The sequence below is a fragment of the Vespula vulgaris genome, chromosome 2 (assembly GCF_905475345.1).
Source record: "Vespula vulgaris chromosome 2, iyVesVulg1.1, whole genome shotgun sequence".
NCBI lineage: Eukaryota > Metazoa > Arthropoda > Insecta > Hymenoptera > Vespidae > Vespula > Vespula vulgaris.
In genome coordinates, this window is record NC_066587.1 from 6,140,569 (window position 1) to 6,164,802 (window position 24,234).

General features: G+C 30.4%; 2 protein-coding genes across 9 annotated transcripts; one reads left to right on the plus strand and one right to left on the minus strand.

Moving 5' to 3' along the window:
- On the plus strand, positions 1 to 3,580 carry LOC127072777 (heat shock protein 75 kDa, mitochondrial). The gene is made up of 13 exons (XM_051013487.1): positions 1 to 158; positions 371 to 466; positions 537 to 619; positions 711 to 938; positions 1,013 to 1,179; positions 1,259 to 1,368; positions 1,447 to 1,520; positions 1,588 to 1,934; positions 2,020 to 2,167; positions 2,243 to 2,370; positions 2,450 to 2,637; positions 2,723 to 3,021; positions 3,100 to 3,580. The coding sequence occupies exons 1-13, from the start codon at positions 44 to 46 to the stop codon at positions 3,199 to 3,201; spliced, it is 2,085 nt and encodes a 694-aa protein (XP_050869444.1). The 5' UTR covers positions 1 to 43; the 3' UTR covers positions 3,202 to 3,580.
- Positions 3,581 to 4,409: 829 nt separating this feature from the next.
- LOC127061486 (dmX-like protein 2) lies at positions 4,410 to 24,114 on the minus strand. 8 transcript variants are annotated; one of them, XM_050988408.1, is made up of 41 exons: positions 23,665 to 24,114; positions 23,026 to 23,223; positions 22,773 to 22,926; positions 22,569 to 22,652; positions 21,767 to 21,979; positions 21,562 to 21,697; positions 21,277 to 21,474; positions 20,993 to 21,171; positions 20,694 to 20,906; positions 20,142 to 20,295; positions 19,696 to 20,057; positions 19,300 to 19,589; positions 18,996 to 19,214; positions 18,617 to 18,907; positions 18,384 to 18,530; positions 18,021 to 18,279; positions 17,697 to 17,950; positions 17,387 to 17,600; positions 16,945 to 17,307; positions 14,612 to 16,867; positions 14,216 to 14,530; positions 14,029 to 14,130; positions 13,777 to 13,959; positions 13,444 to 13,677; positions 13,232 to 13,369; positions 12,924 to 13,156; positions 12,667 to 12,848; positions 12,233 to 12,599; positions 11,919 to 12,149; positions 11,596 to 11,848; positions 11,317 to 11,521; positions 10,974 to 11,235; positions 10,740 to 10,913; positions 10,570 to 10,668; positions 8,920 to 9,006; positions 7,681 to 7,741; positions 7,375 to 7,583; positions 7,150 to 7,294; positions 6,867 to 7,084; positions 6,703 to 6,786; positions 4,410 to 6,639 (listed from the first exon to the last, which is right to left on the minus strand). In XM_050988408.1, exons 1-41 carry the CDS (start codon positions 23,749 to 23,751, stop codon positions 6,523 to 6,525), a joined length of 10,170 nt encoding a protein of 3,389 aa, XP_050844365.1. In that variant the 5' UTR covers positions 23,752 to 24,114; the 3' UTR covers positions 4,410 to 6,522. The 8 variants fall into 8 exon arrangements, with proteins under 8 accessions (XP_050844365.1, XP_050844363.1, XP_050844362.1 ...); XM_050988406.1 differs by having other exon boundaries at positions 19,300 to 19,601; XM_050988405.1 differs by having other exon boundaries at positions 20,142 to 20,331.
- Positions 24,115 to 24,234: the final 120 nt, after the last annotated feature.

The following is a 24,234-nucleotide window of genomic DNA, read 5'->3' on the forward strand; positions in this document are numbered from 1 at the left end:
CTACGCAAAGATATTTCTAGTAGAATCTAGCAAGGTTTTAAAGATGGCGGCATCCTTTCGGTTTCGGCACGCGATAAAATTGGGAAAATTGTTTCCTAAACAAATAACTTATAATGTCGAAAGAACGATTATTGAACGAACATGTAGACAACTTGCCGGTAATTTATTTTTTTATTAATGTTGTCTTTATATTTCTATAATATGATTTCAACTATTTGGTTATGTCGTCATTAGCACATTAATTGTTGTTAATAGCGTATACTGTAACACTAAATACTCTAATTACTTATTTTATTATTTTTTTTTTATATTTTTTAATGTATATAATAATTTAATTTTTACAATATTTTACTTTGTTTTTATATTATAGTAATTCCTGGTAACCACAGACGTTTTTCATCACAAACAGCAACTCAGACTTCGACTGAATATCATAATATAATACAAGATACAGAAAAAGTTACAGGTAATTTTAATAAGAATAAATGAAATTAAATTAACAATTGTAATTTTTATTATTTAATAATTTTTTTCAGGAGAGAAAGCTAAACATGACTTTCAATCAGAGACTCAGATGTTATTGCAAATTGTTGCAAAATCATTGTATTCTGATAAAGAGGTTATTAAATGTTTTAAAAATATTCTTTTATAATCTTATCACAAATCATAATTATAAATATCCAATATAGTTTTTATAAATATATTTATAGGTATTTGTTCGTGAATTGATATCTAATGCCAGTGATGCTTTGGAAAAGTTAAGATACCTTAGACTAAGTAACACTGAAGTTGGAGAAGTAGCTGGTGATAGAAATTTAGAAATTCACATTGCTACTGATAAACAAAATCGTATTCTAACTATTCAAGATACAGGAATTGGTATGACACATGAAGAGTTAATATCCAATTTAGGAACAATTGCTCGTTCTGGTTCTAAAGTATGTCATTATATATTATTTTATATTTAATAAATTTATAACAACAATATTTTCACTAACTTATTTTACTATAGGCATTCTTGGAACAAATCAAAGATAAGCAAAGTGAAGGAGATCCATCTAAAATTATTGGACAATTTGGAGTTGGTTTTTATAGTGCATTCATGGTAGCAGACAAAGTTGAAGTTTATACTAAATCTTATGCCAATGATGCTGAAGGTCTTTGCTGGTCATCTGATGGGTATATATTTAATATTTTTCATTATGATGATTTTAATATAATATAAAAGACCTAAAAATATGTTGATATTGTTGTATAGATCTGGATCTTTCGAAATATCACAAGCAGAAGGTGTACAACCAGGTACTAAAATCGTGATACATTTAAAACCTGATTCTCGTGAATTTTGTGATGAAAGTGTAATTAAAGGTAAGCTTTTTTTTAAAAATAATTAATATCTTAGTTTTTCTTTCTCTTGTATAATACACAATTTCTCTTTTCTATTAGGTATCATCACAAAGTACAGTAATTTTGTAGGCAGTCCTATTTATATCAATGGTCAAAGAGCTAATACAATACAGGTAAAATATTATTTATATTTAATTTATTATATATTGCTATACTATATTAATAAAACTGTGTTTTTAGCCTTTATGGATGCTTGATCCAAAAGATATCACGTCTCTACAACATGCAGAATTTTACCGATTTATTGGAAATTGTTTTGATACTCCAAGATTCATATTACATTATACGACCGACGTACCGTTGAGTATAAAAGCGTTATTATATTTTCCGGAAGAAAAGCCAGGTCTATTTGATTTAGCTAGAGACGCAGCCGGAGGAGTAGCATTGTACAGTAGAAAAATTTTAATTAAAAGTAAAGCGGAAAATCTTTTACCAAAATGGTTACGTTTTGTAAAAGGTGTCGTTGATTCGGAAGACATTCCTCTTAATTTAAGTCGCGAATTATTGCAAAATAGCACTTTGATTGGGTAAGTTGATTCGAAATCACATAATTATTTTTTAATCCGTATTAAATGTGAATGCATCGTAAAATAATATTTTTAACTTTCCCAGAAAATTACGCAACGTACTCACGGCTCGTATATTAAAGTTCTTGCAAGATCGATCTGTAAAACAACCTGAAGACTATAGTAAATTTTATAAAGATTATGGATTATTTTTGAAAGAGGGTATTGTTACTAGCAATGAGCAATCAGAGAAGGTAATTTTTAGAACATTTATATTCCGAAAATGTTCCTTTTATATCGTCTATCTATAATAATTAATGTATTTATAGGAAGATATAGGGAAATTATTAAGGTTCGAATCTTCTACAACTGCTCCAGGAGAGCTAATTAGTCTTCCACAATATTGTAGCCGTTTTGGTCAAGACCAAAAACATATATACTATTTGTCAGCACCTAGGTAAGAATTATTGATTCTATCGTTTCCATAAATTTTCTCCAAACGATAACTTTATTTTGATACCAATTTATATTTCTAGTCGTACATTAGCGGAACAATCACCATATTACGAATCTCTTAAAAAACGAAACGTTGAAGTTCTATTTTGTTACGAACCTTATGACGAATTAGTTTTGATGCATCTAAGGCAATTTAATTCTCATAATTTAATATCGGTTGAAAAAGAGATGCGAGATGGTAGCGACGCTACTAAAACAGAAAATTTAGGTTCGTATATAGTCTTTGCGTATACAATTTTTTCGAATGTTCTATAATTTCATATAAGTATATTTTCTTTTCTCTTTTTTTGTAGGTGTTATTAATAAGGAAGAAATGGATGGCCTCGTAAGTTATATGCAAAATCTTCTAAAGAGAAAGGCTTACGAAGTTAAAATGACAAATCGCCTTGAATCACATCCTTGTGTAGTCACTGTTCAGGATATGGCTAGTGCGAGGCATTTTATACGTACGCAAAGTCATCAATTAAACGAAGAAACGCGTTACAATATTCTTCAGCCGAGACTTGAAATTAATCCATCTCATCCATTAATTAAGAAACTTTGTCAATTAACCAAAAATGATTCAAAACTTGCGGATCTTCTTATACAACAGGTATGATAGACAATTATATAATATAATTTGAAACTATATATACTTATTTATATACATAATTTTAAATCAATATTCCAGTTGTTCATGAGTGCAATGGTCGGTGCAGGATTAATTGAAGATCCACGCATACTATTAAATCCGATGAATGAATTACTAACGTTGGCCTTAGAGAAACACTAAAACTATTATTTTGATTCATCTAAAATCTAAGTTTTTCTACAATTCCATTGTAGATAATGTGACGAAATTAAGTGCAACAAAAGTATACTTACATTGAACTTTTAGAAATAGCAATCAAATAAATGTTACTTAAATATGAAATTTGTTCTCGATGTAAATATATGTTCCGTGATAGATGATAATCCATGATAAATACGACAGATATTGATAAAATAGATAGATACGCATTTATTTTACGATATAAATGCATAAAAAATAATAAATTTAATTAATAAGAAAATTAGTGAAACCACGAAAAAAACAATGCTGGAAATTTTATCGATAGTTTGAAAATGAACTGTTTTGATTTTTATAGAAATAATATATATCTAAATATATATTCGCTGATTATTATTTTTTACCAAATAATCAACAAAATCTTGATCTTAGTTACAAATTTACATATTTTATGTACACTTGTCCACAGATTTCTGATGTATTCAATCTACTTATTTGTGCAAATATTATTAACAATATAAAGTGATAGTACTTTAATGTTTAATTAAAATTTAATTGAAAAAATTTTGAAAATATACTGAAATATGCAGTCATTCGTCTGGTAGTACTTGATACATCACAAGTAATATCGACCCAGGTCTTACCACGTGGAGGTTGCTGTTTCTGGAGAACCACGGGCTATGACTCTACTCTAAACGCGATACCGGCATGATTTGCCATTTACAGAGAATTCAGGTCCCAATGCTAACTGAAAGAGAGTAAGTCCCCGCTTACAAATAGCAGGGCCATCATAATAATGGAAGCTTCAATCATCGGGCGTGTCTTCCGAATTTTGAACGATAAAATTAAACCACGGTAGGCCTAGATTCGACGCGTGCATGGATATATTTTTTATCCTGCCCGTTGCAAAGAAAAAAAAGAGAACATGAAAGAAAGAAACTCGCCAAAAGATCCATACCTAAGGGCCTGATTTTTGAATCCCACTTTAAAGAAACTAGAATAATTCATTTGGAATAATTGATTAAACTATTATATGGCTTCATATATATATGTATATATATATATATATATATATATATATATATATATATATATATATGTATATGTATATGTATATACACACACACACATTTTTTTTGTATTGAGCACTGTAGAACATTTTGTATACATACCATTTTATGGGTAAACGTTCTCGTAATTAATTATAAAACTTATAAAAGGTAAAGTCATTCTTTATTTTTGCTCAAAAAGTCACATACAAGTTAATTGTAACTGTACCATTTAGCAACAAGAGATTGTAGCATTTGATTATTACTGAATACGTTAATTATTTAAAAATATGCCCTAAGTCAAATAATGTAATACATTCGAAAACATTTAAAATCATTAACAAACTACTTTTGACTTTTTGGATTATTCACATATTACAATATAACATTAGCAACATTCTAATAACGATTGTCTATATAGTAACTCATATAATTATGTTATTTAATATATTAATATACAACGTATACATTCGAAAGCTAAATAAAATCATAGAACGCAATGTATATGATACACGCAATAATAAAAGAAGTAGGATATTTCTAATGTTTATATACTTTTTTTGAGAATGGATTACTTTCGTACAACGAATCATGTACAAGAAAGTTTAAGTTAATGAAATATCGGAATTCTTTTTTAACAAATAATTGATTATAATCCCTTGTACAGGAACACGTAATAATTTTTATATATTAAAGGTATATTTATATATGTGTGTGATTATGGCCGTAATATATACTTTCTGCTTCAATGTAATAACAATAACAAATCCCAAATATTGGTGTACATTCAATAAGATATATATATATATATATATATATATATATATATATATATATATAATATACATACATATAATATATATATATATATGTATATTAAGACTGAAATAAATGTGTCATTAATAATTAATTTTACATTGGTTTAATGATTTTATTTGTATTATGTTTTAACGCAGCTTATTGTGTATGAAATTAGGTTAAGTATTCAATGATAGGAACCTGCATATTCCGTTCCAGAGAATAAATAACATCCATCTCAATGAACTTATTTAGATTATTTCATTTTTTTGCCTTTAAAGACTTTTAGTATAATCTAGTCAAAATTGTAGTTGCACGTTGCATGTTTCTTGGAAATTTATGTTCCGTCGTCATTATCATTATCATTATCATGATCATCATCATCCATTACCATCATCATTTAATAGATTATTTCTCTTATATGAGATTTTTTTACACAGATTACTTTCTACTTAATCACTACTATAACGAATATAATAATATTTTTTCATTTTATAATGTACTATAGACGAAAGACATCAACAATTAATTTTGTCTAAATAAAGAAAAAAAATTTATATTGGAAAATGCGCATTCCATGTAATTATAAACAATGTTCATATGAATAATGTACAATTGATTGTATACTTGGTAGCTATACATTCTGCAGGAAATGATTGCTTAGATTTTGTAATTCAAAAGGATTCTTCTCCTTTGAATAGAACTATTTCCACAGAATTATATCTTACATTAAAATATTGTGATTCGTATAGATTACAGATTCAATCAATCAATAAGTTTACTTTCATATGAGAAAGGAATGATTGTTAATAATAAATTACGTTTTATCATATGATATATACACTTTGGCGAAAATACACTGTTTTAAAGGTATAGCAAATTATACCAAAGATATTACAACAAAGCTGAGAACTAGCTAATTTCTGATCTAACTAAAATTATAATTTCATGTAATTAGATTCTAGAACCTTGGTTTTAGGCAACACTATATTATATGATTCCATATGGAATTCATTTTATTTTTTCATATTGTGAACTATTTCCTATAACACATATTAATTTGTTAAAACACTGTGCCACACTATCAACATGTGTGCGTATATTGCAAAATTATAAATATATATATATTATACTTAGGGATTATATTTTTATGGAACTTTCTGAAGAAATCATTTGTCAATACTAGCACAATTTCTCTAAAGATCAGACTGTTAGTTTTTAATACATATATTTTATATAGCTGTATTTTTGATACAGCATACCCAATTCACTTGCATATGTCAGGTCATATGAACAGAGGTGTAATATACTGGCAATGATATATGTTACTGACTCCAATAGAGATATATTGCCCGCGTGTGTAATATAAGATAACATATGCTGTTATCTTTAATGGTCCACTCTATTCCTCATAAAGCATAAACAAATTTCACATCATTTTACCTATTTGTGAAGCACAATTTTTAATGTAAATTTTCTAATATAATGCGTGTACAACGCAGTCACGCTCTGGTAACTGACGAACTTTCATCGAACCATCTGCTCCACATGAAAATAGACGTCCTGCTGAGTCTACGTGTAATTGTGTAACACCCTGAAATAAAACATATAAATATCGTCTTTCATAATAAATTCTTTAAAATAATTTACAATATACCTGTCCGATATTTTTGAAAAAACTAGATCGTGGATGTTCTGCAGGAAAAGAGTGTAGAAGACAATGGACGGTTAATCCCCATATCTATAATAATAATTCATTGTACATATTTATATTCGATTTACTGCATAAACTGAATTACATATTAAGTTAAATTTATTTACTTTAATATCTCCATCTCCGGCACCGCTAACAAAGAATTCCTCATGTGGATCCAAAGCTAAACATTTGATAGCAGATTCGTGTGCTTGGAATCTATGACGTTGTTGTCTTTGTCGCACATCGAATATATTGATATCTCCTTTTTTACCACCACTTATCAACAACTGATGTTGTGGTGCTAATACGAGAGAACTAGCTCCTTGTTCGTGACACGTAAAACCTAACAAGTGAAATAATTAATAAAAGAATGCATACACCTTTCCAATAAAATTCTTGTTTATATACCTTGTATGAGAGATTTATTTTGTGGTAGTAATGTATCCCAAAGTGCAACATTGCGCCCTTCGGAACCATGACCTGCAGTAGCTACGAGACTACATGCTCCAAGAAAGACGAAATCAGCTGTTACTTTACTATGGCACTGATAATTCTAAATAGAAAGTACAACTTTGAGATTAATATAATCCATTTGTCGCTAATTATATTAACATTTTTATCAAAGAAACTTACGAAGAACGGACGTGCTGTTCCTTCTCTGCAAGCTACTTGGAATAAACTTAAGTGTCCATCGGAGTCAGCCACTCCAAATTTGTTACCATGTTGAGAGAAACGTACGCGAGTAACTTTAGCGAATGTACCTGGTGGTCTTGGTGTTGCTACAGCTGTTTGGTGACCCCATTCCCATAACGAGACTGATCCATCTTGTGATCCAGTTAAGTCTAAAATCGGGAATATATAAATTGTTAATGAATATTTTTACTAATCATGAAATCTATAATATAATCATTTATTGTAACAAGTTTTACAAACGCTTACACAATGGTAAAAGTGGATGAGATGAAATCCTTCTAATACCGTCGATTTTATGCTTCAGAATCTGTTATAATAAAATAAAATAATATTTAACAAGTGCATGTATTAATTATAAAAAAATACACATTTATATCCGTAAATGAATATAACAACGCAGTAATGCTTAGCAAGTATGAATATAACAGATAGTTCCTTATTTCAATGCAAAATTATATAGCAATTATTTGTTCATCAAATTACTTAATCTATGTAGAACATGCTTGAAACTTCGTTAGATAATATGCAATACACAGCAAAATGTTAAGTATGGTAAATTAAAAATTTAATGAGTTGTTTTTTCTTTGAACATTATTTAAATCGAATATTTTGTGTGTTTTGTATGTATGTACGTTTAATACATTAATATTTATTGTAATACTTAAAAAAAATTTGTTCTGATGTGACACTAAAGTTTAATGTATGAATCTAATCGTGATCTAAATATGCGAAAACAAATATGAATGTAGCAGCATTTTAACACGTTTTATACAAAATCTATGTTAGTAACAAACATTTGTTTATATCAAGTTATACATATACAATGCTGCAACATGCAATGCACACTCATTTGCAGCATATATTTAACTAGAGTTTATATACTTTACACAAAAGCCATGAATTTGTTTAGATAGCTAATTAATGAGATCTATGCTCCAAGCTCCATCAACTGAATATCACTATCATTACAGTTGAACTTTGTACATGAAATATATTTTTTACATACTGTGATATCAAGAAAAAATAAATAAAATTAATGACCTGTACATAACTAAAATTCGTAAAATTTACGACATCAATTAGTATACATGTTTCTAAAATCATGCCTTAGCAAGATATTACAAATATCACTTCATCACCTTAAAAATTGTGCTCAACATCTAATCTGTGATATTCACAAAACACAGTGATCAAATTTTAATATAAACCATGCCTTACCATTGAACTATGTTATTCAATGTAATTTCTTTATATCTGGTTTGTAAAATCAATGATTCTATACAAATTTCACTTTTAATTTAATAACTATAAAGAATTAGTTGACTTTATGACAATGATATATATTTATTAAAATAATCTTTAAAAATATATATTTCGATGTAGTCTCGAGATGTTACAAACCAGAGCAGGCTGCATTAGCAGGCAAGAAATTGAATATGAAACTGGCACTAGGACAGGCTAGGGTCTGTTTGATCGTTATCTCACCGGCTGCAACAAGTGTTTGCTCCTATCAGCAACAAACTGACAGAAACGCAGGTCGTGGGAGCCAGGAAAAGCAGGCATCCCCTTCATCTGAGCGAGCGAATGAGCCACCAGGTCAGTGACGCAGACCAAGTTAGATGTTAGGCAAGCATTGAACAAGCAACATTGTCTCTGTCACCACTTGTGCTACCCCGACCCAATATGTCACATTCATGGCTCCCAAGGCTTGACTCGTAATTTTATTTTGATATTGGGATGTTTTGAGAAAAAAAATGTAGAAAAAACTTAAAAATATACTGCTTTTCATTTACATTATAACTCTTAAAAAAAAAGAAATAGTAGCAAAATATCTATTGATAATTTCAATACATATGATATTTGTTTTGATTCAAATATTACATTTTTTTTTTGCAAAACTTAAATAAATATCTTTTAAAACGAGCAAGCCTTGCATATAGCCGTGCCCTAATTAATAAGGCACTGTGCAACTTAATTCTTGACATTCCATGCAATGGATAAAATAACTTATATGTTCTTTACTTTTCTTATTTATGACTCCACAATACTTAAATAATTGAGACAAAAAATACCACTTAAATACATGATCACGTAATGTTAAAGTTATTATGTTACTTAATAAAAGATAATAATAGTATCACTTATGTGCTAAAATATTTGTGATACAAAGAATTTAATTGCAAATATGTGCATTGCATATGATAAGAGACAAACAAATAAAAAATAAAGCCACTAAGTGCATTACAGAAATTTATATCTGCTTTATCAATATACTTGTACAATATAAATTACTTAAGAGAAACTGCTTAATTTTTATTATTTATAAATTCAAGGAACAACCTGGATTAGTTTTGCATAAAAAATGGAATATTTGGATATATTTAAAAATAAATATCTACTGATCTTTATAACTTTTATTAGACTGAATATATATATATATATATATATATATATATATATATATATATATATATATATATATAGTCTAGTTTAAAATAATATCAATATCATTATTACTGTTACTACTATTTCTCTTCTTCTTTTTACTATTTGCAGCCACTGCAATTTGTAAGTTAATTTCAACCACCATTATATTGTTTTAAATATACATTAATCTTTTAATTATTTAAAAAATTATGGTGCCAGTAAAAGTAGACTTATTTGCTATAGGGGATACGAACATTAATTGATTTATATACATTAACACAGATGCAAAGGAGCACAACATTTTTCGATCGATTGATATTCAGTTTTGGTATCTTTGAGTTTATGTACTTAATATTTGTTATATCATATTAGCATAAATGCTGTTTCTCTTAAACATAAAATCATATACATATTAAAATATTTGAAAAAATCAGAAGATCTTATTAGAATTTCGATTATATGAAGAATATAATAGACAACAATGCAAACAGATTTGAAAATGTTAAACAAATAGGCAATAAATGTTATAAACACTGGGAAAGTAAACGAAAGAAAAACTTTAGTGTCCTGTACAACACAGAATATCAGAATAATATTAGTATAATGTAAAAACAAAAAAAAAATAATACGAAGATGATTATTTGAAAACATAGAAATCTGATTACTGTGACAACATATACAACTTAAACAGTATAAATGTCAACTCACCACACTAGCACCTCGGCCACTTTGGCTTGCTATACCTGACTGAGGTTGAGGACTATTTGATTGTGGACTTTGTGCAAGTAATGGACGATCAGCTGCTGTCTATAAATAATCAAATATCACATATATGTATTTTATCTAAGATAAATAACGAATCTTTATTGAATTTATACCTGTATAACTAAGAAGCTAGTTGGTTGCACAGGTTCTGCATCCTGTTGTTTATTTAAATTAATTATATCGAATTCACATTCATCTTCTAGCCATGATGGAAGTTCCAAGAGTAATGATATATTCATTTCCTGAACTTCACGAGGAGTGGCTAAAGCCATTAATCCTCCATTTACCTGTTCAAACAAATTAATTAATTATAATATTGTCATTGTAATAAATAAATTAAAACAAACCTGATTTAGGCAGAATGCACTAATACTATCTTGTTCCTTGTGAATAATTCTGACAGGTTCAGCTACACTTGTTGTACCACTGTCACTTCCTTTATCCTCGCCTCGATTTAAATTATCTACAGCTGTTTGATTGCTATCAAGAATAGATGATAACGATCTCCTTTTTCCAAAGACTGCTCTTATAAATATATCTTGAACCAATTCTTGTCTAACTAAATAGCACCATAAACGATTTGCAGGAGCTGCGGATGCCATGCGGGTACTAATCCGACGAAAAAATTATTCATTTTAAACAGATAGACAATTAATAATATAATTTATTTTTTAATTTAATTTTACTTACTTAAATGGCGTGTTTCCTTTCTCTAGTAATGCACGATACTTATGAATAGCTGGCTTTCCAGGTGTGGGTGCTGGATCTGGTGTACAACCGGGTATATAATTTATAGGCGCGGGTCCTTTTGATTCTAATTCCTCTCTTAAAGTTTCCTGCCATTGTGCTACGATACCTAACGTGCCGTGAATTAATGGACTACTCACTGGTAATTCTGTAATAGAAATATCAATTTTAAGTTTTTATAATACAAAATCGCAAATTACAATGTATATAAAATAAAATTACCTTGCATTTCTATGCCTGCAACGTTTAAGAAATCTTGCAATTGTTTTTGTAATATTTTGACAATCGCTAATCTTATGATGCACCAGCTGTGAGAGTTTGGATTAGAATGTTCTATGTTGTCCTTTGGTTTATTCTTTGGCTTCGAATTCGTATCAAACACGTCTTCCTCATCTTCGGAAGAATCTAAATCCGATACAGCGGAATCTGACGAATCATAATCTATTTCATCCGCATATTCACTCTCTATACGTGGCTGATGAAATAAAATTGATAAATAATTTGTATTTAAAATATATATAGTTTTAATAAAGCAAATATGTTACCTTCATTAGGAAATACGAAACCATGCTCATCTGAGGTGAAACAAATTGTTCTCTGTAAGTCGGTTTGTCTTCCTTCATATTTGGTTGTTGTCCAGTGAATTGTCCTAACAATTTCATATTTAATTTCATACGTTGTTTAGTAAGCGATGTCATAGTATTCCACATAGCACTAGTAGTACTTTGATTTTCATTCGAAATCTCTGCTTTCTCTATAGCGTTTGTATTAGCACTCTGTAATTTTTATACAGAATAATTAAAATTTATTCAAGTTGAAAAAAATGATGAGGTATGAAAATATTAAGATATATGCTAACCTGACTACTCGTACTTGCTACTCGCAATAGTTTTTTGACACCACCTCCAAAAAGGCAAGACCAAGTGCTATTGTCAAAACATTGGCCAACAAGTCTATATAAGATATGGCTATCACAGCTTGATAAGGCATAAACGAATAAACTCATATACGTTGCTACAAAAGTTTCACAAAGGAGAATGTTTAATTTTGGTGTATCTTCATCTTTTTCGCGTGCCAATAAAGCACGTAAATTTGTAACACCGGGCCACTTAGAGGGTGAGGTAGTTATGCATACTCCATCGTCCGTTGAATATCGTCGATGATAACGATTTGAAGCAACTAAATGGCCACCAGAAAATGTTTCTATTTCTGCCACTACCGGGAAGCTGACAAAAGATTAAATATTATAAAAATATGTATATGTATGTCATTATTTAATAAAGATCATATTACCTATCTGGTTGATGATGTTTCATAACAAAAGTATCGGAATCGCATAAAGATTGATAAATACAAGCACTAAGTGCAACTGCTAAATCTCTCATTATAAACACTTCACGGCAATATGTATTTCTATTAGGCATCGGAGGATTTCGTAATTCTACTAATGTTTGTAACATATCATGTGCTAAAGACTAAAGATAAGAATAAAGTCATTATTTCCCTATCTCTTAATATCGAATATGTTAGCGTTAATTTTATGTACGAACCTGTAAATGTCTAACAGGATCAGCAACTACTGTTTTATTACAAGCAACGCTCGCACTTAATAAAGGAAGAGTTGTCGGGAAAGGAAGTGGACTAAGTAATTGTTGTTGAGTTTTCTCCTGTTGTAATTCTTGTAAAAGAAGTACTAATTCCATTCTCACGGATGCTAAACCCCCACCAGATGCTCCGTGAAGAGAACAATATGATAATAATGTTCTTAACAACGTTTCATTAGCTAAAATATATGATCATTTTTTTTTTATTCTCTTAAATATTTATATTCTATATACAATTTAACTACATTACATACCTTTCAACCATTTCTTCCTTTTAGCAGCTCTTTGTACTTTAGCTTCAAAATCTAATTTTTCTGCAACTAATATTTCATGCAGTGTTGGTTGTTCTCCAGCTCTACATGGAGGTACATCATCTACCATTCCACCTTCATCTAAAATTGATTTCATAATATAATACATATTGAAATTCGTTTTAACATGACAATAATATTTCTTATATAATTACATTCTGAAGTATTGTTCGCATCTCCATCTGTGTTGACACTATAATTACAAAGTTGTCTCAAAGCGTCTACTTCTCGTTCCAGCCACACATACAATTGATACCTAAGTTGTCCTCCGTCTACTTCAAAGCCAGTAGCTAATGTCGATAATTCTTCCATGAGAATTTTTAAACAAGCGACAAATTTTAATTGTTGTGCCATAATGTCTAACTGCCCAGAAGGTTTTGCTAGTTCTTCTAAAATATTAGATATCATTATTGTCTTACTAACTCCGAATAAATATTTAACGTTACTAATTAAAAAATGATGATAAAAAAGAAAAAAAATATTCGTACCTTCTTTGTCTAATTTATTAACAGTGCCATTTTGATTTCCATCCATTTTCATGCTTAATGGAGGACTATCGCCATCTTCGTTATCGGCATTATCATCATCCCAGTTCAACACTAATTCTTCAGTTTGTCGCACAATAGGTTGCGACCAATTGGTAACTCCCCAATCAATAGAAGCAGCCGATTCTAACGAACAATATTTAGCTTTATTGTTGTTTTCTGTTTTATTGTTACAAACGTGTAATTAATTTATACCTTGAGTATCAGAAGTTGGTTTAGTTTCTCCTCCCCAAACGATAATCCCTGTGTCGATTTGTACATCCTGTGTCCTGGATTTGGTTGGACTATTCAAGAGACCTAAACAACGATCGGTATTTATAGAATTTCATGCACTTTTTCAAATAATATAATTTATTCAAAAAGTACTCTATATGAAACTTACTTGGTGAATTTTCACAATTTGTGTCCATAACTTTACTAGGTAGTTTAGACAAAACTTCAAGAGCAAGAGCGGGACAGCCTGCTTTAAAATGAGCATGAGCAGTAGTGAAATATAATTGTCTTTCTAAGGGTGTAATACTGTCTTCCAACGTTAGATGTTTATCTGGTTGGGTTTTCACCTCTGTACCATAACTAAATCCTGATATAACAACAGAATGACCCTTCTTTTTATCTTGTGCAGTAGAAGCAATATACTGTCTAATTAATAATGGATGTGTACGTAAATAAACGTAAAAATTGAAGACATTTGGATTTGCTGTAACATATGAAAAATAAATTAGAAAAAGTATCAAAGTCAAATTGTAATCAATTATAAATAGAAATTAAAAAAAATTACCTGTAGCACCTTCAGGTTTATCAGACTCATCATTATATTGTGGATGCATGCTACCAACATTAGTCAAAAGCAAAGTATTGAGAGATCCTGAATGATCTTTAAGTATCCAAAGTGCCATACTTCGTAGAAAAGGATCAGGATGACATTTATTCATATCTTGATTTTGACCGTCTTTATCGCACCCTAAAATTTCCTCATAAAGCAATCTTCTCATATGTGGAGATGTCGTGTCATCTTCGTAAAGTCTTGCAATAACCATTGCAAGTTGTATATCATTTAATTTGTCCAGGCATACATCAATGGCATCTTTCAACGCGCCTGCTAATAAAAAGAATGCTGCAGCATGTTCGAATCTTTGTTTTCCAAGTAGAGCAAATGCATTTTTCAAAGCTGCTTTTCTCCATCTGTTTTCTGTAAAGTTATTTGCAAAGAAGGAGGTCATTCTGTCATCTTTTTTATTTCTAAACAATCCCCATACTAAATTCTTTTTCTTCATAGCTAAATAATAAATAGCAGCATCCAAAGGATCTTGATGTTGTTGAAATGCCGCTTTAGCGATCTTATCGATACATCGTTTTAATACAATATTACTTCTAATCCACCAACCAACACCAAGTTCTTTTAATACAGACCATTTGGGTTGTCCCTTTGCATATGATGGAATTAATCCTAGTAATTCTTCTTCGGACTCGGAATGAAAAGCCCATACAAGGTTGTTAGATGAAATACCTTGCTTTTGGAATTGTGCTCTTTGTGCCAATGGAAGACAACGTATTAAATAATTATAATGTTTCATAGCCAAGAGGAATCTGAGTCCACAGTCATCCAATGAATCCATAGAAACTGCTTCACCATCAGGTATACCTGTTAAATTTTCTTTTGCAATTGCATTCTTAGCTGCATCTATTGCAAAACGTTCTGCAAAATCAACATTACACGTTGACACGGTATCAGCTAATGCAAGAAGATGCATTTGGTCAAGACTAGATAGACCAGGTAAATGAGTATGAGTTAAAAGACGCGACAACATTCTACCCTGTCTGGGACCAAAATGAGATATTCCTTGTCTTTCTGGTACCGAAGCTCGTCTGTCCTTTTGATGCGAACAATCATAATCTTCATCTAACATATCGTCTAACGAATCACCTTCTTCCAAAGTACTATCAAATAATTCATTATAATCCTGTTTATCTTCGTTTTGTTGCACAGCATTTGTTTCTTTATCTGCAATTAAGAGAGTCCAAAGTGGTAACGGTGATATAGAAGTGATTTCAGCATAATCTAAAGTAAGTTCTTCTGGTATTTGAGTCGTTGAACCTCTCGGTTCGAGTGGTGAAGTTGTACCAACGTAACTGACTGACATGGTCCTTGATCTAGACCATCCACCTCTTTGTTTAACCACGTTTTCATCATCAACTCTCAAAGAACAAGAACTTCCTATACATCTAACTAAATGCGATAGAATAGCTTTAACCCATCGAATTTTCCCAGAATTTAACAATTCCATTAACTGTTTCGGATGATATTGCGGTAGCACAGGACAAGCTATCCTTGATGCTTCAAAAAGACCATAATCAGGCATGTAATCGAAACTAACATTCTCATTTTGTATCCCACGTTTTTTCTTAGCATCGAGCATCGTTAGATTAATACTACTAACGCGCGATAAATGTGGCATAGATGATACATTAGCCAATCTTCGTTGCGACGTTTCTTGAGCTAAAGTTCTCAAATCTTCGTCTCTTAGATTTCTACTTGCTTGAAATTCATCTGATTCCTGATGTTGTAGATTTGAATGGAAACAATCTTTCTTTGGACTTGGTTTCCATTGTGAATAAACGTGCATCTCTGAATCCATACCAACAACTAAGATACCATCTCTCACCCATGATATTTGCATAGGTAAAGGTGGCAATCCATCGGCTGTAGTTAATTCGATCTTTCTTAATTTCATCCATCGAATTTCATCTACAAATTGTGGTTGTGCTAGTGATGAAGTTTTTCTTAGTATTGGTCTATTACTGCTTTGAGATTCCTTCATTGCTTTCATATTTGCTTGGGCAAGGTCAGAGCAGACTGGAGTGAACAACATAATTTTTGATCCAACACCAACTGTTAATATATGTGAACCATCTTCTTTGGATACCCAATCCAATTGAACTAAGTGTTTTTGTGTCAGCGGACACGTGTTACCATTTTCTATGATTGATTTTCGTAAAGATTGAAGAGTACTGAATGAAGGAACTGCTAGCAAACCTTAAATAGAAATAACATGACATTACACGAAAAGTATTTTTAAATTATGAAATAATTAATTATCGTATATATTTTACCAGCGTTAGATTTCGTGCTTTCTCCATTCTCGCCGTTCCTTGGTGATCTTATATCTTCGTGACTGAGAGTCTGTAAAACTTGCGTAAGCCTTTGTTTTTTCTGTAAAAATCTACTATCATACAAATAGCTAAGATCTAAATGTTGATCTACTGGAATTCGAGGCAAATGAATATTCTTCAAATGAATCGTGTCCTCTAGAATCCATTCACTGCCACCTGTACTTTCACATTCATATATTGCAACACAAAGGTTTACATATCTTGAGTCAGGATCGCTTTTTGTAGGACGTGTAAATGATTTGCCATATTTATAAGCACAAGCAATACGACCACTATAAGCTGCACTAATATTTAACGGTTGACCTATAAAATGATACAAGAAAATATACAAGATTTTCCACGTGTATAATTTGTATACAATTTTTTATGATTAATAATATACCAGTAATATCAATTGTAGATTCTTGATCTTTCCTGACCATCTCCCATTCACACCATTCATAATCAAGTTTGTCTGGTATAGTTTTTGTAACTTTACATTTCCAAAAGCGTATGGTACTATCACTGCACGCTGTTACAATTATGTATGGTGCAAAACAAGCAGGATAAATAGATGAACTACTTAAGTGGCCTGCTGCTGGAGCTGCATGTATTACCTATTTATAGAATGAGAGAGAAAGAGAGGAAGAGAAAAATAATAAACGATTGTATATATTCTATTAATAAAAAAAATTATGAATAAGAATAAAAACCTCCACTCCATCTGGTAATGGTAATTCTTGAGTGCAAACTTTGGTAGTTGTTATAAGAACGTGGCTATTATGTCGGTGATGAAGGAATGCTGTATCATATTCAGCTTGACTTTCACGTCTACTTCTATATCCATTTTGACTTGGTCTACGGGATCTTCTACCTTCTTGATGACTAGATCGTCCAGGTGTACCTTCCTCATCTTCATCTTGGACTAAATGAGAATCTGGGACATACATCATTGATCCTGATAATCCTGTAAAAATAAATACATTGTAAGTAAAAGATTGTTATAATATATTTTGCAACGAATGTGTAACATGTACCTGTTGTCTCAGGTTGTGATGCAATAACTAAACGCCACATATGTACTGTTGTTCCTTGTTGAGTTCTTTCTAATACCACGATGTAAAATGGTTCTTCAAAAATTGCGGATTGTTGAAGATCCACCATAGCATCTAATGTCGATTCCATAAGACCTAAATCATTACTTGATGTATCTACTCCACATTGTTTTTCATCACTTCTTTCGCCAGTAATTAATTGTTCTTGGAATACATGAAGGAACTGAGTGTTTTGCCAATCCTAAATTATATTATAATTATAAATACATTACTATATATATATATATTTATTTATTTATTTGATTGCAATATAAAAGTACAATTTTTTAAATGAACGAAACTTACATGAGTAGCATCATCGATAGCGTCTAATTGTATTATACATCCTGGTCTAGCTGTTGATTGTTGAGAGACTATTTTTATTCTATCGTGTATAGAATGTCTAATACCATCATCAGATGAAATATCCGTGGAAAGACTGGCCATTGAATCCTAAAAAAAAAATAATTAAGAATGATTTAACATTCTACTCTATCATTTTACTGTTAATATTGAAATAATTTGAATTAACAACAGACCATCATTCTGCTCCTTCTTTCACTGATAGATACTTCTGCTAACAAAGTTCTAGCATCAATAACAGCTTGATAAACTCTAAGACATTCTCCATCACTAGCAACGAAACAAGCACTAGGAGAATTAGATAAATTGCCTAATGTTGTGCTTGGTAATAATGTTGGAATCCAGGCAACATTACTAAATGCAGAAATTTCTGGAGAATTAATTCGTGCTAATTCAGAAACTCCGCCACTTTTAGATAAAGGTCCAACAGCATCTACTCTCCAAAGAATTAATTCACTGCAGAAGCCCTAAAATATAAAAATATATAATTATTAACACGCATATATATACGAATGTAGTCATATATTCCAAAGAAAATTAAAAAATGAAAATTACATTTATGCATACAGCCGATGGCATATCTTTTGATTTATTCTCATCCTGCTTATGATCTACATGTTCTGTAGTATCTGAATTTTGAGAACAAGTATTAGAAAACTCAGGTATATTATGATGCGAAGTTGTTACCAATAATGGAAGAACAGGATGACAAGTAATGTCATTTACTCGAAAACGATGTCCAGAAGCTCTACATGCATGGCCTATACTTAGGACCTAATACAAAAAACGTCGTGTCATAACAAATATTTTACTTTCATAAAAAAGAGAGAGAGAGAGAAACAGAGAGAGAGAAATTTACTTGAGAGAACTTCGTCTTATCAGCAAATGTAAGTTGCCACAGATTTAATGTTCCATTAGAATGCTTTGATACCATTGATACCATTGGGCTAGGATGAGTTAATAAATCATTAACAGTTTCTTGATTCTTTCCAGTCTCTGCATTATTAACACCTGTGGACGTTGTTTTATTTTGACCTTGATCAGCATGTTGTACAGTAGTCAGTAATTCTTGTCCTGCTCTTGAAGTTAATGTTGATTGCTCTTCATCTTGTTCAATAAGGCTTGGTAATGGTGTTGTTACTTCAGCAGCTTTAAAAAATTCTTAATGATTGATAAGATAGATAAGATACTACAAAATATATATACAATACATCTTTAATTAAGACCCATATTTTACTATGATTCAAGGACTTACGATCTGTAGGTTTAGTTGAAGATTTTGCAACTTCTCGAATGTTGAGTAACGGTCCTCCAGTATTATGAGAATACATGGATACATTGTGGCTCATAGTAGATGCATCACCAAGAGGAAATGCATTTGGTATTCGTGTAGAAAATGAAATTTGTGCTTGTCTAAACGAACCAGGATGATATTCATCTAACCATTCAATATGCCATATCAAAAAGCTTCCATCTATAGGATGAATTGAGAAAAGCAAATCTGGATTATGATGCCAGTCTCTTAATAATGTTTCTATTTTTGTATCTAACGAATCTGGTGCATGATTCATTGAAGATGTTGCATCTGTTGCAATAGAATTTATAGATGTAGTATTGCTGCAATATAAATTGGTAGATTAATGTAACGCATACTTAATAACATTATAACATTGTATAATATAAAAAATCATTATATCATACCTAAGACTTTGATGAGAATGTGCACTATGAGCCAAGCTATGATGAGAGGAAGTAGTATGTGTAGTATGATGTTCATCACTGCTGTGATCTTCTTGACTTGCGGATCGTCCACCAACACCTTGTTTCTGTGCACTTTGCGATCGATTTCCTTTTTCTGCATGGAGTATATCATAACAGGATAAGATGCTTCCTAATAAAGACATTCACTAACGAAAAACTATATTGCATGCAAGGAAATGTTGTTAATTCTATTACAGAAATATCAAAATTATATGAAAAATATAATATAATAAACGCTATTTTATCGTTCATGCTATTAACAATTATAAAAAAAAATTTCATGTATATATATGTATGTCTTAGTACACATATTTATAATACTATGTACAAATTTATATTTAATACATCTCTGAAATTGAAGTTGCATTATAGATAATATATTAATTATAAAAATATGTGCTAAAAACATTTTTAAATTATTAAGTTAATATATGATGAATTCAAAATAACAGAGTAAGGACATATATACGTATAAAAAGTTATATAACTTACTTAATGTATATTCATCCTCTGAATCATGATCTATGTGATCAACTTCTTGTTGTTGCAATCCCTCTTCCTTTTCTACAACCTTACGTGTAAGCTCTTGTAAAATACTTTCAGCTTGCATGGTAAAATGCATTTCTTTGTTATTAAGCCAATGCAAAATAAAATTTGGTTCTCTTTCAGGATCTCCAGTTATCAAACTTGGTACTAATGGAATATCTATAACATGAATATATATTGCAAATTATATCAGAGTAATATTATCTTCATTTTTTCAGTTTTAAATATTTAATATTTTAGAATACCAGTCTCTGCATTAATGCTTGCTGCTAAGTGGAAGTGCATGCCTGGATAATGGCCAGAACTTTGATAATTATTATGAAAGTCATGCACAGAATACGTTGAAGGTAAAGTTGGCAAAGTAGGTGCCGCATGGCCTGCTTGATGTTGTTGTTTAGCATGGCGACGAATATGAAAACATGTTCTGAAAATAACAGCAATGAAAAATAAATTGTATTAAGAAAATATTTATCGATCATATTTTAAGATTACACATTATATTATTAGTACAAGAATATGTTCTACATACTTCATATGTTTTAGTCGTTGCATAAATCTATGTTTATGCATATTATGATGGCGATGTTTTCCATGATGCCCATGTCTGTCCGAACCTTCGAATTGACTCATATTAGCCAAACCTTCTATTTCAGGTGGTATGGTTTCTGTCCACACTCGACAAATATTATCCCGACATGAAGTTACCAACATGTTAGATACTGAGCCTCTAATTATTAAAAAAATTTTAATTAAAATTCTATGCTGATAGATAGATTTTTACTATATTTTATTTATCTTATAATAATATACATACTTGGGCATATATTTACTTGTTTTTCTCCATGATAAGTGAGTTACAGCACGTGGATGTGCTACATATACGAAGCTGTAACTATCACTCGATAATGATTGAGAAAAATTTGATTGATCTACACTTCGCAATGGAAAAACTATATGTAAAAATAAATATTGTTATGATATATATACATTATTATTTTATAAGCAAATAAAATACTAACTTTGTTTATTTTCAAACCAAATTTTGACTAATCTGTCATTCATCCCAGTTGTTGCAAATAAAGTTCCATCTGGACTAAATCTCATAAGATGTACTGGTGTAGCTGTACGACATTTCCATACACAATTCCATGCACCTGGATCATTAGCATTATTGGAATCCCCAGGTCCTGGACTTTCAGCTTCACCTCCGATAGAAAATGTCACTGCTCCAGCTACAGCAAAATATATATATATATATATATAAGTTTGCATAAATCTTTTATATAGTTTTATATTACGAAACTATACTTAAAAAGATATACAATATATTTAATCATAATATCCTTTATATGTTCAATGTCAGTTTAAGAGGTATATGGAATATATAAAGCATTAACATGGCTAATATAATGTATCAAAGCATACAATAATTCATGCTTGATTATTATTACTCAAAATGCTAAATAATATAAGATTGGTGCTCCGAACTCTTATTAAATTAATTTAACTGAATTTTTTATTATATGAAATTACTGCTACAAAATAATGTATGAACTAATACAAAATGATTGTACTAACTAGCATATTTAATAGTTCTACAATAACTAAAATATAAATGTAAATTAAAAATATTATCATGATCACTATCCAAGCGAGAAAATAATTTCATGTAAATAAAATAATTGAATTGAATTAGTTAATATCCAACAATTAATTATAAATAATAATTTATAATAAAGACATGTTCTCAAAGCTTTTCAACAATGCAGTATTTTCACATGCAAACATATTAATGTTCATTCTCAAAACGAATGAACTCACGATCTTGGGAAGAGTGTGTGGTAACATTTTGATCATTTCCACTCATAGTATTTTCTTCTGATTGTAACGCTTTTGCCTTTGTAGCTGTGCATAATATTTTTATATCAATAAATAAAAATAGAGAATTGTTGTATAAAAAAAATTCTAATATGACTACATTTTAATTTTTAATTTTGTCATTATGCATATATACGTTAAACTTACTATGCTCTTCTTGAAATGGCATAATATTTTGATGCCATAATTGTAAAAGCTCGCCACCTGTTAATAACCTTGTTCCTTCTAAGTTCCATGACAAAGAAGTGATATTAGACTCTGTTTGTAAACTTCCTGTTTGAACCCAACGATATTCCAATTGCTATAAGAAAATTACAGATAGAAGATTTTATTTATATCTCTAATCATATAATGTCAATTATAGAGATAATTTAAATATCATAAAAAAAATAATACACACATGTGAACAAGTACTATGTATCAATGGCGTTGGCTCAAATATGCAGACTTGATTTTCGTAAGCTGCAGCAATTTTTCCCGTATCTGTACTACAATCCAAACAGCTAATCCTAATATAGTTGTGTACAGCTCCTGGTATAATTTGAACACGCTCAAAATTGTTAGCCAAAATGACAATGTTGCAGCCAGCGGCGTATGCCTGAATTTAATAGCAAATATCATAAATTATATATGCGAACTGATATTTCTATATCGATATACATATATTATATTTATAAATTTATTATATAAAATATCGATATTTATAAAATAATGCGTGCGGATAAAGAAAAATGTGTAACGAGAAAATGGAAACAGTATTTATAGATAACGTTATTCAGTTGTTATCATATGGCAAGATTGTACAATATCGAATAAATGACTTATTGTAAAGGTATACGAGAAAGAAATGCAAAACAAAAGTGTCTTTAATCAGCTGACTTTCATATACGTTGAGTCAAATTCATTTTTTTTTTCTTAGGTATCACAACGTAAGATTGTTATTGGGACAAGGACGATATCATAAAGATCGTATAATATATACATATATGTTCTTCGGAGAAAAAAAATGGGTCTAAAGGAAATAAGGTAATAAACTCACCGTGAAAGATATACCCTCGACAGAACCGACAGCGTAGCAGCGGTCGCCTGCATTGCAGGCCCCGCTTAATATTTGATGACAATTCATTTTATGATCGCTACAATCAGATCATTTTTAATCACGAATTTAATTTCTAACCAATATAAGTATCACGCACGAATTAATCAGCTACCAACTCCTCCTCTCGCAATCCCGAAGGGACACGTAAAATTGACGTGACACAGTAATCCAGCCGCGAAGGTGCGGCCATCTTTAAATGAATATCTATCACTATATTTCTCCCTTTCTTCCTCAAATGAATCTAGTCATAAAAAAGAATAATCTCTAGATGCAACTCCTTCATAACATTGTAACATGAAACTTCTGCGCAAATACTTATTATCAGTTTAGGTCTCTTCCTTTATTGAGTTATATCAAGCGTATAGATATAAACGATATTACAACAGAGTTCGAATTGGCAGCTCACGCAATTGGTTCTCTCATTGAAGTTCAACCAATCAGCTTCTAACGGTATGCAGTACCCTCTGTCGGTGGAATACAAAAATATCGATAATATTCATGAAAAAAAAT